Source organism: Alligator sinensis, unplaced genomic scaffold, assembly GCF_000455745.1.
Source record: "Alligator sinensis unplaced genomic scaffold, ASM45574v1 scaffold240_1, whole genome shotgun sequence".
Classification (NCBI taxonomy): Eukaryota; Metazoa; Chordata; order Crocodylia; family Alligatoridae; genus Alligator; species Alligator sinensis.
Window position 1 is genome coordinate 3,619,410 of NW_005841902.1, and position 17,154 is coordinate 3,636,563.

General features: G+C 38.3%; 1 protein-coding gene across 3 annotated transcripts in view; it reads right to left on the reverse strand.

Annotated features, from left to right (window-relative positions):
* Positions 1–17,154, reverse strand: part of NAA35 (N(alpha)-acetyltransferase 35, NatC auxiliary subunit) — a 37,111-nt gene that overhangs the window by 18,557 nt on the left and 1,400 nt on the right. Inside the window, exons 1-12 of one of the 3 annotated variants that reach the window (XM_025197667.1) lie at positions 15,920–16,054; positions 15,389–15,463; positions 14,570–14,603; positions 12,423–12,537; positions 10,513–10,587; positions 9,239–9,406; positions 7,781–7,847; positions 6,750–6,793; positions 4,947–4,997; positions 4,356–4,439; positions 3,029–3,143; positions 1,984–2,162 (exon numbers count right to left, since the gene is read on the reverse strand). In XM_025197667.1, coding sequence (XP_025053452.1) covers positions 1,984–2,162; positions 3,029–3,143; positions 4,356–4,439; positions 4,947–4,997; positions 6,750–6,793; positions 7,781–7,847; positions 9,239–9,406; positions 10,513–10,587; positions 12,423–12,518 — 879 coding nt within the window. In that variant the 5' untranslated portion in view covers positions 12,519–12,537; positions 14,570–14,603; positions 15,389–15,463; positions 15,920–16,054. Of the gene's footprint in view, positions 1–1,983; positions 2,163–3,028; positions 3,144–4,355; positions 4,440–4,946; positions 4,998–6,749; positions 6,794–7,780; positions 7,848–9,238; positions 9,407–10,512; positions 10,588–12,422; positions 12,538–14,569; positions 14,604–15,388; positions 15,464–15,919; positions 16,055–17,154 lie in introns of those variants that run through there. The other 2 variants (XM_006018460.3, XM_025197668.1) reach the window with 2 other exon arrangements.

Here is a 17,154-nt window from a genome sequence, read left to right on the forward strand (position 1 = left end):
CCATAATATTGTGTGGAGGAATGTTCATTCCTACAAGTCAGGAAAAAATAAAAGAAAAATTAGTATTTTCTTCAACATTGGAAGGACTATATTCTGTAGATGCAGCTCCCCATTTAATAAGAAGAACACGAGTTATAATTTAATCCTACTGTACTTCATCATTCCACATGCAATTATGATTCTATCAAGTCACGGAAGGCAGGATGATGGAAGTGAGAAAAAACAAATCTGAATCTGTTTGCCCAAAGGAACAACGCTAAGTAGCAGGGAAGAGGTGCAATTTCAAACTTCAAAGAGGATTCTATAAATAGGGACCTACCGAAATCGCGATTGTACAATTTTCGCAGAAACCGCGATTTCGGGCAGGCTCTGTGAAAAAGGGTAGGCTCCACACTTTCAGTGGGCTCACTGCAAAAAAAAAAAAAAAAAAAAAAAAAAAAAAAAAAAAAAAAAAATGGGTGGGGCGGGGCTGTTTCTGCAGCAAGCGGGGCAAGCAGCCCTGCTCCAGTGCCACAGACCACATACAGAGTGTTCACTATGGTGAACCTGCAGCACATCATTGAATAAAACCTGTCACAGGGCAAGAGGCTGTCACTACCTGGGGAGGGAGGAAAGGGGAGGAAGGCAGCCAGTCAGGCATGACCTGTGAACTGCCAGCCCCTCATAACTTCACTGAGTTCACCACAGCAAATGCTTGTAGGCAGTCTGAGAGTCCCCGTCCTCCCCACGTGCTCCAAGACTGCAGGGCGTCTCTGCTTGCCGGTAAAGTTTTTTTTTTCTTTTTCCTTTTTTTTTTGCACTGAGCTGCCATTTGGGGATAGCCTGAAACTGTGACTTAATTACCCTGAATAAGCCCTGGGAAACCATTAACCCATGCTTAATAACACGTGGATTAATTAGGGTAATTAAGTTACGGTTTTGGGCCATGTGGCAAACTGCAGGGAGTGATGAGGCCCCTCAGTCAGAGGCATGGGGGGTGGGTCCAGCTGCGCTCACCCCACAAAAAATGGCAGCTGGCCTCGGAATCTCCTCGCAAAATCAGGCGGCCGCCTCCTCGAGTTTGGTAGACCCCTAATTATAAACAAAGGTTTCCTCTATGCATTACAAGTAGTGTGCAATTAAGTGACTAATTGTGCAATTACCCCGAGACCAGCCACATGCACACAGTAGCTATCACATGATAAAAAACTCCAACCAGCTATAAAATTAGACATTAAAAATGTGTACTAACTTAATAGCTGGTTGCTATCAAATTTAATTTTCATGTATAGAAGGGTATCCCCTGCAGCTGTGAACTCCATCAGCTGACAGGGCCCCCAGCCACAGGGGTGCAACCTCCGAGCTCTGGGGATTGTGGCTGTCTGATCCCTAAGACTTGGAGGTGCACGAGACCCACCGTGGGCTTACACAGAGCTCTTGGTTCTGGCTGTATCTTTCCTGTAGCTAGGACCAAGTCTCACAGCTGATGGGGCTCTGGCTCCCAGCTGTGCCTCATCTGGAGCCAGGACTCAGGAGACCTCACAGCTCACAGGTTCCTCAGCTCACGTGATACACAGCTGGGACCCAGAGGCCTGTAGGCTGTGAGAACTCTTGGTCCTGGCTGCACGTGGCCTCTGTAGCTGTGGGGTTTCAGCCACATCAAAGGGGGCTCACAGCTGTGGGTGCCTGCCTCTTGCAGATGCAGGGGGAACCCAGGACCAAGCTCCCCCTACACCGGCAATAAGGCGTGATTGGTTCTAATGTGTGTGCATGTATGGCATGGTAGGAGTTGCAATTGCATGGATCACACATTAGATCCAATCACGCCTGTACCTGCTCATGCAGAGGGGAGCAAAGACGGTAAGATGAAACAAAGTTTATATATATGACTTACATTGTTCCCAATAAACTATACATCTCATACATTAAATAATTATTTTTAAGAGCCACATTTAACTAGAATGTACTCTGTCATTTTTTAATACAAATGTTGTTTGTACTTACCAGAATACAGTGCAAATTAGTTAAGTTGACTACTTCACATACAGTTTTTATTCGGTCTATAAGTTTAGAAAAATAGTTGACCATTTCATCCCTTTTAATTATTTTTGCATATCGAGGGAAAGTTGGAGGGAGCAACCTCTGGTTAACAAGGGGTTCAAAACCCATCATAATAGGATGATCTTTAAAAAGAAAACAGAACAAACAAACAGAAAGACCACAAAAGAAAATTATCCAAGTTGGATTTTCTGAAAATAGTTAAGCTTCTGAGTAAACTAAGCAACTTGCCAAAAAGGTATCTCATATATTGTGCAGGTCAAAAAAGAATGTATATGTAAACTTAAATAAAATTTGTTTTTCCTATAAGGAATAGCAAAGATTTTTGTTTAGTGAAATGTTGAACCTATTTCTTCTTAATTTTCTTCTCCTTCTATCTATTGACAACTATGACTTAAATTTGTATTTGAAGCACCAAATTAAGCCAAACTATGAAAAAGGCATAAAAATACTGTACTACTTTTTAAAATGGCAACATTTTAACAATTAAATGTAATTATTAAAAATTGTAAACAACACCTATATTCTTTACACGTGACACCCCAAAGGAGTGCAACAAATCCAACAGCATCAAACATTTTTCCAAGTATTTAGCCAGTCACTTTACAGAAACTGCCTTATATCCACCCATCGTTCTGAGAAAGATACAGGTGGCCTTCTCTAAAGACCCCAACAGAAGTTATGTCTATCCATTGCCTGAAATTATTTCAGCACTTACAGAGCCCTGTAAGCAGTCAACCCAGCTTTTAGATCATGCAGCATGTCTGATTCTAACCAATGATGGCATAGCTTTCAAGAATAGTAAGTTTTCCAAAAATAAAAATCAAGATAAAACTATTCAGACTAATATGACAGCTACACAGAGAGGCAACACTAAATGTTTAAAGTACATGACCAGCCTTTTAAGCGGTTTAGGGACTAAACATTTCCCAAAGGAACACATTCTAGACCGGAGAAAACTTTCACTTTTTTTTTTTTTTTTTTTTTTTACCTCCTTTGGTTGTGTCATTCTGAGCCTGTATACCATGATGTAATGAATTATGGATGGCAGAAAGCAGGTCAGCTGCCTGAGTCATTAGTTTCTGGGCTTCTGCAACTGCACTTGTCTGAAAAATATAACATAAAAAATATTTTTTCACTATATAATCCTTAATAGTATCAGTGACACTTCACCGATAATACACCGATAATACACTTTACAGATTATGTTTTTAACTTCTCTTTAAATGCTGTTAGATTAAGAGCTACAATCCAAAAAAAGTATTCTAAAAAACTACTGTCCCCCACTAGAAAATACCAAATCTTTATGTATCCAAATCCATCAGTCTTAACTAACCCCTCCCTCCCCCCCAAAACAAAACAAAAAACAACTTACAATGATACAATAAGAAAATTTTGACTGCGTAGGTGAATATAAAAGATGTAGAACTGCGAGCATCCCCCACCTTCAGTAGTCCTGAGGTAGGTTTGGTTGTTAAAGAGATTCATGTTCACTTACCTTACAGCTCTGACGTAAGACCTAAAACTATTTATACTAGTAGCATTTCCTTCTAAGTGCTCTCTTCATGATTAATTTTAATTAAAATACTGACTTTCATTTAACGCAACATCCTTTTACACTGTTCATGATGCATTTCCTCCAAGTAAGTACACATCAATACCAATGTAATATGCAAAAGCCAGTTACCAAACCAGTGTATTAAAGAACTACAAATCTGCAGGGGAAATGGAAACAATTCAGGGCCTCATCTAGGCCACTATGATTCTACCTGTAAGGTGTCATTTTCCCCCAAACTCCGAAAGAAGCCCCACAGTTTTCTAACTCAAAAGATTTGGAGGATTGTTCATAGCCTTTACATCTTCCTCTTCCAACTATCAAAGGCCTGATAAAAGATCAGAATCATAAAGAGGCAAAAACCATGATAATTTCCCTTCGGGGGAAAAAACAAAACTGTTGGCCATCAATTAACGACAGCCCAGAGCTCTTAACCTCAGGGAAGCCAGGTTTCAAGTTCCATCTACTTCAAACTCCCTAGTAATTTCTTCTTTGACATTACATAAATGATACCATATTTCTACATAAATCCCTAATGAAGTCAGGTACAGGCCATCCTTCTAATTTCTTAAGAACTAAAGGTAGCAACATATTGGTGCTAAGAGAAGAAAGGGCCGCTACTTTTGAGGGCTCACCCATGTGTTTAAGTTGATGGTGAACTACTGAAGTAGAAGTCTCCAGGACAACAGTTTTGCCTTAGGAAATCAAAAAAAGACATTGCATAAGGTCACAGAGTAAGGGCAGAAATATAAAGTATTTGTACCTCTTTTTTCGTAAATGCTATGAGAACAGTCAACAACACTCGGGTAAACTTCACTCGGCTGAATACTGCTAAGCACTGCTGATGCTACAACAAAATAAAAAGTTCTAAAAATTAATAAGTATCATGAAAGTATTCAAGAAAAACAAATACCAAATGTTGTCAGAACCAAGCTTTTATAAACTATTGCAAAACTCTGCTACTTCCAGTATAGAGTATGGATTTGGTTCTGAGGGAAAGTCAGCTACCTAAATTTGCAAACAGACTTAACTGCTGATTTTATGGGACCATGAACCTCAATTTCGTTTCAATACAGGACAGAAAATAAATAGATCATTTGTGCAAGACAAGGAAGTTATCGTCTAGCAACCTCTTAGGTGAGTGCTATCTAAACTTAAAAGAACTGTGATGAATGTAATAACTGCACAACTACTGCAGCAAAGTAAATCCTCTTCTATTTGTTTGAAGATCATATTAAATAATGTTTTCCAATTGTAAGGTGCATCCTAGAAATTAGGTATTAGAAGGATTCATCTAGGTACAATGAACTACTTGTAAGTTTTACAAAATAAACAATTGTAAAAGGTCCATTACTTCAAGTTCAACTTCTGGATCTCTTTCTTCTCCTTGTCGACTTCGAGTACTCTAGAAGTGAAGGAGTTAGAACATACTAATAAATTTCAAAAGGAAAGCCGTTTAGAAAAAGGAGAGAAGCAAAATCTTAAAATTTTGATAAACTATTTCTGAAATTAGATATTGTTAAAAACGATACCTGTTTGCAAAGGCACTTGAACTACCCACTAACCAATTCTTCTCCAACAACCCCATCTTATGAAGCAGGGAAGTGCCTCCCCTTTTACAGATATATAAGAATGAGTGATTTGCTTAAAGTAAGTTTATATCTAAACCAGGAATTAAAACCAGATTTAATTAATCCCAGTCTAGTGCCTCCAGACCTTCCCTCTGACCCCTTTTTATCTCATCTATTCCTTCTAAGAACTATACATCTTTTCTGAATTAATACCACATTTACTCAAATAAAAGATGACCCACCCAATAACTAGATTCTATATATGGAAAATGAATAAATGTTATACTTTTCTAGATATAAAATCTAATTATTGGAGGTTCATCTCGAATTTGTCCCCCTCCCACTGCTACAGCAGGGAAAATAAATCTGGAGGGACAAATAGTTCCCTTGCCCTTGCCAACTTCTTTCTCCCGCAGTCCCTTCCCCCCTTCCTTACTGTCAGACCCTGCTCTCTAAGTACATGGAAATGAGAAGAAAATTTAAATGACCTAGAAATAAACACAGCTGTAGTAACTTGTATATAGGTAAATTACAATAGGTACCTATAGACTTAAATCATCCAGAATTGATGTAGTTTATCTTTTTTGAAACTGCTGCAAAGTTTTAGCATAGGTACTCCATAAAAACACTTTTACATAGCATTTCTGTACCTACTTGTATACAGTACAAACTATGCATGACATTAGTTCAAAGCCAAAAAGTTCATGATTTACTATATAGTTCATTAGGCTGGGCTCTAGCAGAGACTAAAGCATTTCAAGCCATGGTGACTCCACACCTGAGCACTGCTCAGTATACCCGATCCATATGCTAATTAGCCCCCCACTCACGACTGGAACCAGGTGTTCTTGTCTCAAGTCCTGAGATCCTCCAAAAATATATATGCAGATGAGGTACAGGCTCCACCTCATGGAGGGTGGGGCCCTGCTAACCATATGCAATGGAGGGAGAGGGCGAGGGGTGGTGGTGATGGAGCGATTCTGGTACACTGTTTGAGGCCCCATTTGGGGATGTTTGCCAGGCATTTAAGGATGGTGAAGAGACAGGAATCACTGGAAATGGGAAAGAAAGGTGTAGCTCAACTGTGGAAGTGAATTCAGTGTAGTGGCTCATCATGACTTGAAAAAGAATTGGCGCTGAGAGGGACTGAGAGCAATTTGCACCATCATAGGTCTTATTCAGATGGGCTGCACTAACCAATCATTGTAAATTCCCAGCAGCATGCGTGTCCCATTTAGGCCATTTGTTTTATTGTCAGGCTCAGTGCTGGTTGCATTTAAATCAACTTAATAGTTGGTTTCCATTACTGTGTGCACACTGCTTTTGGCAGAAGTTTAGTGACTGACAGTGTATTTAATGAGGGTTTCTTGTAGACTAATGAATAAAAGGGACTCCCCCCCCCCCATTGATTGGGGAAAACAACCTCATCTTATATTCAAGTAAATACAGTAACATGGTTAATCACAGTAAAGACAGCCTTTAAAAAAATCCAGTCTTGCTCCAGAGCATGTTACTAACTGAAAGAAGAGTTATATTTCCTAAACATTAGTACTGTTTTTACATAGTTTATCTAAAAAGAACACTACCTTGACTCTTCTTTGCATGTCATCTTCAACATCTTTTAGCATACCTAGAAAAGATTTGTATGTTTTAAAGATGGTAAATGATTCCTATAAAATTCAGAGACAAATACACAACATACAGGGAGAGTGGACGTTTAAATCCATAACAGGTACACACTTATTAGTCAAAGACCAACACAAAAGATAGTGAGAAGCACTGTCAGCTTTCTGATGAGAAGTCTATCCTTAGCTATGGAGATGGGGAGAGTGCTTCAGCCTTTGTACTGATCTCTGGCTAATAAAACATTGATAAATCTGTACTTACTTATTTTCTACCTCAAGCTATTAAGAGGAGCCCTCTCTCCAGCTATCCCCTCTCTCCATCCAAATCTTTTATTTCTGGATCACATTATAGAAAATTCATTGAAAGCAAATGGTACTACAGAAATACAAACTGCAAAATGGAAAAGATACATATCTACTATGTGAGATTATGAGCTTTTTATGAAGTAGACCTAAAGCTAGATAGCCTGTCTGTTAGATAATGAAAAGATTGGGAATAATGCATATTTACAGGTTTGTGATATAGAAAAAAAATAATTATGCCACAGCTCTGTGCAAGTGCTGGGGAGGAGTGGCTGGAGGCCTAAAAGTCAAGGGTTAGAGGCTGTAGCAGAAGCGCTTACAGTGCAGCCCTGTCAGATTCCAATGAATCCACAACATTCTGGTAAATATCTTGCCACAAGGACACAGGAAAGGAAAGGAACAACATAACTATGCAATAGAGTAGATTTAAAATGGTCTGCATCTGAAGACTTCAACCTTTGAGTGTCTCTATGGCTGCTGGCAGACATTAAGGCAATTGTGTGATTGGGTTCTAAGGAATGTTATGCCTTGTTCCCAGAATTGCACGCTCAAAATTTCTGATTGTAACGTGTTGGGAATTCATGTTCTTCCAAAAAATGGTTAAAAAATGTATCCAATTTTAAAAATGTATCACTGGGCTGCAAATGTAAAAAGTTAATGAATTACTTTGAAGAAGGTCTAAGTTTTACCTGTTACTCGAAGATCTGTCACGCTGTTAGCCATTTTAAACCCGTAAGTCATTGATTGAAAATCTTCCTAACACAAAAGAAAAAAAATTAAGATTTTAAATCAACATATTTATGAAATACAACAGTGATAGTTAAAGTTATTTTTAAATTTCTATGCAATACACAGTGGAAGTTACAGTTTTATATGTGATCACCAAAAACAGCACCAAGGGGAGTAGTTTACTATTTCCTGTACATATTCCTAAAAAACAACATAATTTTTAGTAGTATTGCAATTCATACAGCAGGGGTGTCAAACTCCCCTTTACCCTGGCCTGGGTCCACCCTGCAGGGCTCCTTAGGGGCTGGACTCCACCCAGAGCATGGGGTGGTTCCAGCCTAGGCCAGGAAGCACTGGTACCAACTCCTGCTCCAAACTAGGGCACATGGTGGCAGCAAAGATCTGGATGACACACATTGTACAGTTCCAATTCCCAAATGCCCCCATGGAGCAAGCTGCCACCACCATCCCCACCACTGCATGCACTGGGCTGCAACGGCAGCTCTAGCATGGTGCATGCAGAGATGGGGCCAGCAAATGAGGTAGGGCTGCAGCACTGGCCACAGGCAAAGCAGCTGGAGGGCAACCTAGGCTGTATCAACGCTTGACAGCCCTCCTGCCATCAACTGTCATATCCACCAGGCCCCAAAAGCCCCAGATTCTATGGCAGGCTATTCCTCCCTGGCTGTGTCCCAACCTCTAATAGCCCAGTGGACTATATAGAGCACCATCTTGTGCTGGCCCGAGCCCTCAGGCTGTATGTTTGACACCCCTGTTATACAGCATTTCCTATCCAACCTATCCATAGATCTCAAAGCACCTTATAAAGGGAAATATTTTAAAATCTATTTCCATATAGGAAAATGGAGTCATTGAGAGGTGACATGACTTGCCCAAGATCTTCTGACCTTTAGTTCAGTAGTAGAGGGAGACTCAAGAGAGGAAGGAGGTGGGGGGGGGAGGGAGGAGAGCCACATTCAGACTACTGCCTTTTGGTCAGTTAAAAAAATTCAAAGGTAACAAACATCTGGTGAACAAGTACACCTGGTAACATGCAGCAAGTAATAAAATGTGTATTCATTTTTACATTAATGCTCCTTGAGTGATTTACCCCAACTTTTCTATTTGGCTAGACATTGTTTTTTAAATTAAAGTATTTAATTGCTTATTTATTTAATCGCAAATTGATTTATTTGTATGAAAGAAAGATAAAATAAGACCTCCATTCAAGAAAACAGTATTTTAAAGAAAAAATAGGTGACCGATGACAGTACGCTCAAGGAAGTAGCCAATCCCTGAGAATACTTTCCAGCAAAATAGTAATCACCCTCTCTACAAGACGATTTATTTTGCTTCAGCTAAGCACCATAATTAAAGATGGTACGTTGCATGTAATTATAGTTAATTCTGAAACATACCTCTTCAAAAACTGCTGCTTTGTTCACTTTTTCTCTAGCAATATCACAGATTTTTAGGATTCCTAAAGCAAAAGCCTTCATGGCAGGGTCTTCTATGAAGTCTGGATTATGAATGTAAAGGCAAGTGAACACCGTCTGTGCCAAAGAATGTCCTTCTAACCATGTTATCTAGAAAGCAATCAACATTAGATACTTAATTTTGAGAGATGTCCTTGTTTTTATATTCCCATTCCCTTTCAGTCTTACCCTGCGAGGTCCATAACTGTGACAATCTTTCAAAAGAAGGAAAAATCAAGGGGGGAGGGGCATGGATGAGAATTTCTGGCATAGATCAACCTCTCTCATTGTCTGATGAGAGAAGATCCCTATAGCATGAAATACTAGTTTACTAAGGAGCTGAATGCATTTTCTCTATAATGCTGCCATGCTAAGAGTTCTGAACATTGGGGCAGAAGGAGATGCAAGATAACTAGATCTGCTTTTAAATATTTCATGTTTTTCTCCAAGGTGTAAACCAGGAGTCACTCAAAATTTGTATTTAGAATATATCATTAGTGTTCTACTATTTAACTCTAACCTTACATTTCTTCCATGATCTTCTGCTTTTTAATAGCATGAAATTGATGTTAGTAAGAGAGAAAACTTCACTAATTTAGCCTGCCCTCTCATATACAATATCTTTAAAAAATTCAGTATTCAAAATGAAATAAAATGTATTAAAGGTACATGTACCAGCCACCAGGTAGAACTTCTTATTTATAAAACTGGACCAACATATTCTACCTGAGATGTTCTTATATAGCCCAAAGAATATACATGCTTATTTCAAATGAGACCTAGAATATTTTCTAATTGTTCATGATAAATTAATATAAAGCAGACATATTTTATGTAATGAAAAAAAAGTAAGGGTAAGTGAAGCATATAGGAAATAACCAATCAATTTTAACACACAGGATTTGAGCAAATGGAGATTAAACTGGAAATTCTACAATCCTTTCTCCAGACTATCTCAGTTAGATTCTAATATATTTTTCTTCATTAATGGCTCTTTGTAGACCACGAAGTACTGTAAAACTGTGATTATTAACTACTCTAACTCATGACTTACAACAAATGCAAATTTAAAGATGGAGTCTGAGGAGAAATAATTAACAGTATATCAGCTTCCTTAAGAGTTCTTCCCTCCAAAGAAGCCTACATTTTCTTCTTAATCCCATAAACTCCAATTTTGGAAGCAATAATAATTAACATTAACAGTAGTATTTTCTTACCAAGCAACAAAAACAAGTATCCATTATTCCTATCAGCTCAGGTAAAGTTAGATCTTTAATTTTAATGGTGCCATCCTTTAAAATAGAAAAGAGAGAGAGAACAGAACATAAGAGTACAGTATGCTATACAAACAATACATGGAGCTTTCTTTGCATTATATATAACACAATTATTTTAACTATTATTAACTTTTAAAATTAATAAATTTGAACAATTTTATTTAGTTGGTTTTATAGATCAACTTCCTGATTCTAAAATCCATGCAGCAGGAATTCTGAAAATATTTACACTATGGGGATGAGCACAAAAAATATCTACGGAGAGACATCCAAAAATAACTTGGCAATTTTATTCCAGCATAATCAATCAGCTTAAAAAGTTATAAAACTAGTTAAACACTTAAAAAAGATGCATATTTAAAAAGATGCCCAACAGAAGCAGGCCCTAGATTAATAAATAAGGACTAATCTTACAATGCATTTTTTTTGTAGGCAAACACCTTCACTGAGCTCCCCTGACTGCAAGGTTAGGGCCAAAAGGCACTTTCTAACAAGGTGATCATTTTTTCCAGAGCATTCAAATCTGCAATAGAAAGACTCAGAAAGGTATTGTTTTTAGAGAGGACTCTTTTCCTCTTTAATCGTGAGTAATGAATGTGGACTTTTTCAACTCTATTCATCAGTTCAAAGTAAATGAGTATCAGTAGCTAACAATCACCATCATGAGATTAATGCTCTATGGACTTTATTACAGCCTAAGCCATTTAAAGCAGGCTCATCTGGCAAATCGACATTTGACTGATGCATGAAGTGAACAGTTCAGCTTACTGGTTATCTCAACCATCGTCAGTGCAGTATCAACAGTATACAGCTGCATACTGTATTCTGATACAATCTCAGTTTTATGGCTCAGCAGCAGACATAACTAGCAAAGAAAAGCAAAAGAAATTGATACTCCATTCCAAGGCTTTTATTAATGGTCCTCAAATTGGGTAGCAGCCAAATGATTAACTGAATCTGTTGTGAATGGCAAGGTAAGTGTTCTGTAGAAGTCATAACTAGACACAAACAGGAACTAGCTGCACTCTCAACATAACTTCAGTGGCACCTTTCACATTAGGAATAATGGGAAATGGCAAATGGCCTGTGGTATTTGCAAACTTTAAAATAGATGCCTACCTGCTGTGAGCATCTTAAGTGGCTTTAATGGTAATTAGCTTTTGCCAAGTTCCTAGTAGATAAGAATCCATATTATGAAAATCAGTGTCAATTCATAGTCTCGGCTGAAAGACTATGTACTGAATGGGAATAAGGATTTGAAATATCCTTTTAATTGAGAGAGGGACTCGGCGATCTAATCCAGTGGTATCCAAACTTGTGGTCCAACAAACCACTGTCAACCCTGAAAAAAAAAAATCTCATGGGCCACCATACTTAATCAAACTTCAACTGGAAAAAGGGGTAAGCAAAAGGGTCCTGGTTCAACCTGTATACCACTCACTACGGTGTTTGGGTCATTAATGATACATGGACCAGTACTGGAACCAGTGCTACTAAGTTTTAGCAAAGCATGTTTGAGAAGCATGAAGAAACCATATAACCTTTACTCCACTTATTATACGGAGAAATAATAGTTCTTTTCACATGTACAGCTTGAAGTGCTTTACAAATGAGGTAAGTACAACAGAAGGCTTTAAAATCTTAGAATATCAAACTGACATTTTTTAGGCATAATATTTAAAAAAAAAAAAAAGATCCAAAGAAAGGACAAACATAATTCAAATCCCTTAATCACTGAGAGTGTTACTTGATTTCAGAAGTTATGCATAACCATGAATTAATCAAATCATGATTTTTTGTTTTTATAATTAACATCTAACCAAAGGAGAAATAAAGAAAAGTATGCCAACCTTGATCGCTTGTTCAAAGTTCAGAACTTTTCGATTAACTTGGTTTCCAATCATACCAGCATCCATCTTGGGATCCATCATTTCAATTGCAGACATGGCTTCAAAAAGACCAAAACTAAGGATAGCAATATAAAAGAAAAAAAGCAGAGTTTGCAGTCATTTAATTTATACCAAAAGTAAGTGTCAACAAACTATCTTTAGAAACCTATGTCAAAGACTACAAAAGAACAACATGGTGGGCATGTCTACACATGAAGTTAATGCTATGCAATAAACTCTGATACAGTTTGCGCTGGAGTTTGTCTATTAGGTGCAGCGTTTGCATGTGCACCTGGGACTGCAGCATGTTGAGCTGGGGCAGTGCAGTCCTGACTGGCAGCGGGCCCAGGGGTGTCAGTTTGCCAACCCAGGACTGCTTCTGCCTGGCTCATGTGCTGCAGAGCGGGTGGCTGGGGCATGAGGGTGCTCAAGTGTGGAGCTAGCCAGCAGGCAGTCCTGTGCTATAGAACCCTTATGCCCCAGCCAGCCCTGGTCACTGTCCACACGTCTTGCAGTGGAGTAAATAACTTAACCATAGAATAATACTGATGTTGAGCAGTCCTATCCAATGGTGGAGTTAATTATTTTACTCCAGCCTAATAGCATCACTCATGTTGACAGTGAAGCTTTACTGTGGAGCTAATCAGGAAACTCTGCAGTAAGCATTTCATGTAGATGCACCCACCAACAGCTAATGAGGTCCTTTGAACGTCTCATTTATCAGTGTACAACATGTAATATTTTCAAGGGTTACTAGTATTTTTAGGTTCCCAACTTGAAGAACCTCATGAGGGGCCTGATTTTCAGGGATTTGAAGGAGTCTCAAGTCAAGCACAGACACTTTGAGGTACCTTAAATTTAGATGTGAAAGTCTTGGCCTTTATTTTAAGAGAAAGGCTATTTAAATTAGTCAAATATCCAACTATTAAATCTGTGCGTGCAAATGTATATGAACATTATACTCTTAGAGACCTAGAAGTACATAAATCTGATAACTTAACTGATTTTGACTATTTCATAAGCATAGAAAATGTTTACATTCCGACCTGACAAACAAGAGAATACAGGACTTGCACAAAATTCAAGGTTTTTTTAAAATAGTGTTAAAAGAACGCAGGCAACAAAAAAGAAGTTTCTGTTCTCTTATTGTGGTAAAGGTTAATTCATCAAAATTTAAAAGACGATGGTCAGCTGAAAGCAGGTGAATTACAGAGAGACCAACCAGGGTTCAACTTTGGTATCTATCTTATTCAGGAAGTCTACTGCATGTGTTCAAACAGCAGAAACCAGACAAAATAACACTGTAATATACAGTCCCAATTCACAAAAGCATTCATATTTCACAGGAACTTAAAAAACCTGATTTTAATAATATCCTTAAATTCCATTCATTTTAATTATTTGACACTTAACGTTTTTGTTCAAAGATATTTTAAAACTAGCATATATTTTAATGATGAGCTTGTGCTCATTTACCTGGCACTAATAACTCTTAAATACTTTTTCTGCAGGTTAAAAGTACTCATATGGTTAAAAATGCTGCTTCTTTTATAAAAGTGATTTTAATTTTACTTTGCGTATAGAATTTCAGCAAGGTGTGAGCATGTACTTTTAAGTGCTTTGTAGAATCAAGGATTTAATCACTCTTGGGTATATTATACAGTCTTTACTATTTATCCTAAAATGACCATGACATTTTGGATTCAAGGTAAAACAAACAAACAAAATGATTTATCCTAAATCTAGCAGTGACATTTAAGGAAGATATCAATATGGTTTTTAATTAAAAGTTTACAGATGGATTCTTTCTGATGTCTTTGTGCCCAGGCACCAATAAGAAAAAAATATTTTAAGGAAGAAATAAGAACATGAGAAAACTTCTTGTTCCTATGATTTATCCATTCTCAATATTTGAACTGCAGTATCAAAAAAAATGCTCAGGATGGTTGTTCATTAGAAGGTACTTTATTCAGAGAACTACTTAATTTAAAGTTCCAAATAAGAGATCTCTTTAACATGGTTGGTACCATCTTAACTTTAAAGTCACTAAACAATAATGCATATACACTAATCCTCTCTGAAAAATTGTATCCTGATGCCATACGTACAGCTTGTCATGAAGCAGTTCTCCCAGCTTCAATTCTAGAAGAAACAGAACAGGATACATCATTACTTTGAATACAGTTATTCAAAGCTTTTCACGCTATTTAAGCAAAACAGCTCTTTGGACTGTCTGAAAGACCTTATACTACAAGTATAAGGAGAAAGAATGCTTTGCATTTGAAAGCTTGTCTAATTTTATCCCAGCTATGCAGTTGATCCAATAAAGGAAAGCACCTACAAAAATCCTTATACTATACGATAAGATGACCCCAGTGGGAGAATGTCTTGATGCTTCATCTTTATAAGACTGAAAGGCTAAAGACCAGGTCCTCTTACTCTACTTTATCTTGTCCCCTCTCTGTCATACCAAAAATCTGAAGGTAACTTAAAATTTTCTTACAGAAACACTTAAAGAATTTCTCTAGCATAGAATTATAAGAGAATTCTCAGACAGTAGAGGCAAATTACATCATACAGATTGCAAATTGCATTTTTTTTTATTTAATGCTAAAATAAATCAGTTTATAATTTTACTATCAAGATAAATTAGCATTAAGGAGAAGCAATCTAGACCAGGGGTGGGCAAAATTCGGCCCTATGGGCTGGATACAGCCCTCTAGGCCATTCTATCCAGCCCGCGGGGCCCCTAAATATTAATTTTCTAAATTTTTTATCTGCCCCGGCTGCCTGTCATGTGGCCCTCGATGGCTTGCCAAAACTCAGTAAGCGGCCCTCCGCCCGAAATAATTGCCCACCCTGATCTAGACAGTATCTGCTTACAGATATTCATTGCCTCTCTATGACCTGAATGTATTAAGTCTCACCAAAAACTCAGTTTTATCAGGTGTAGAAATACACTGGGTAAAATGCTGCATCCTAGAAGTTGACTGTTCTGATATCTGTTAAAGATAAATAACAAAAATGGCACTTCTAAGAAAACAGAAGACAGGTCCATCCTGAAAACAGAAGACAGGTCCATCCTCAATATGCAAAGCTTCCCATTAATAAGCGTTTGTGGGGTGGAAGAGCACAAGATGGTTTCAAGACAACAGGAAAAGCATATGGAAAAGCCAGATGGGCACAGAGAAAGCATATGGGAAAATACAGCCATATACAATGGAGGACATATACCTTCTGAAAAGGGGCTGCTAGTTTCATAGCCCCAATCCTACAAGAAGCTTGGCATAGGCAGAACCTTGAATCTGCAAAGCCCCAATATAATCAATGGGACCAAACCATACTGGAGGTCATTTCCCTATTAGATCCCCCAGGCTGGAAAACAGACTTGAAAAACACGTTTGCAAAGTATTCCAGTTCTCTGGGCATCTTGCAGCAATGCAAAAAGTACAACTCACCTCTACAAGCCTCTTCAAAATCCTGCGTAATATCTATCCAGCTGGTATTACTTTTTTCCATCTTGTCAGGTATACTGAGCTCCCATCCTGAATCATCATCTTCTACAGAAGCTTTCATAACCATACTACTGCACCTATACATCCAAAGCACAAACACTGCACATCAAGAACAAATGACAGAGTGCTTCACAGGGGAGCAAATGTTATTGCTCAAGGAACACATGCAAATGTAAGTTTAAAAAGCTGTAAATGTAAATTTAAGGCTGGTCAGCCCCAACATTCACCTTCCCTTCCAAAGGATGTTTTCTCTTTTAGAATTCCCAAATACATCATATGGGATAACATTTTGCTGTGCTTATTGCTGTTGTTAAACTCACAAAAATGCTAGGTTGGAGAACCCCTGATAAAGTCAGAGTTATCGTAAACCCCCCCAATATGTTAAAAGAATATATGAACAGTTTCAAACACTATATATGCTATTTTGGGGTGCCAAACTCATCTGGCCCCTGGTGCAGGCCCAGTCCACATGCTGGATCAGGCCTACAGATCCCATTCTGCCCCGCCGCCTCACCACATCTGCCTGGCTAATGTAGCACAGGTGGCACAGCCCTCCTAATAGCTATGTAAGTAGTTTCTTCTGAGCAAGAAATGTCCTTAAGTGGTTGTTTTTACTCATGGTATAATTGGGAACAGTTAGCAATGGGCACAAATAATGTGCCGGATATGCACGTGTGAGAAAGCAACACACACCTAGAGTGTGAAAAAATCACTGTTAATCCCTCACAAATATTCCAAACAGGCAAAATACTACAGCTTCTCCACACTAGCCAGCCAATGTAACATATATTATAACCCTGACTTCACTGGCATGTCAATATTGCATCCAGACTAGGTTTTAATTCAGGTCAGTTTTGTCAGCAACAAACCAGCCTCCATACAAGTAAACGGGGAAGAGGAGAGGGGTAACAGTACACACAGGTTGCCAGGAAAAGGATGGCACTCTTCTTCTCCACATCCATCATAGATGAGCTGCTGTTTAAGAAATCTGGTCCAGTCAGAGAGGTGCTGCTAACAGTGCATGTCCCAGGCACTGAGCATGGGGATGCTCTAGTGCAGCAAAAGGGGCACCACCAGGGGCTGCATTATGGAGCTCAGCAGACTGCATATATGATACCACTACACTATACTATACCTTTCCTTTCCAGTTGTTTTATAATAACCATCATCGTCGGCAT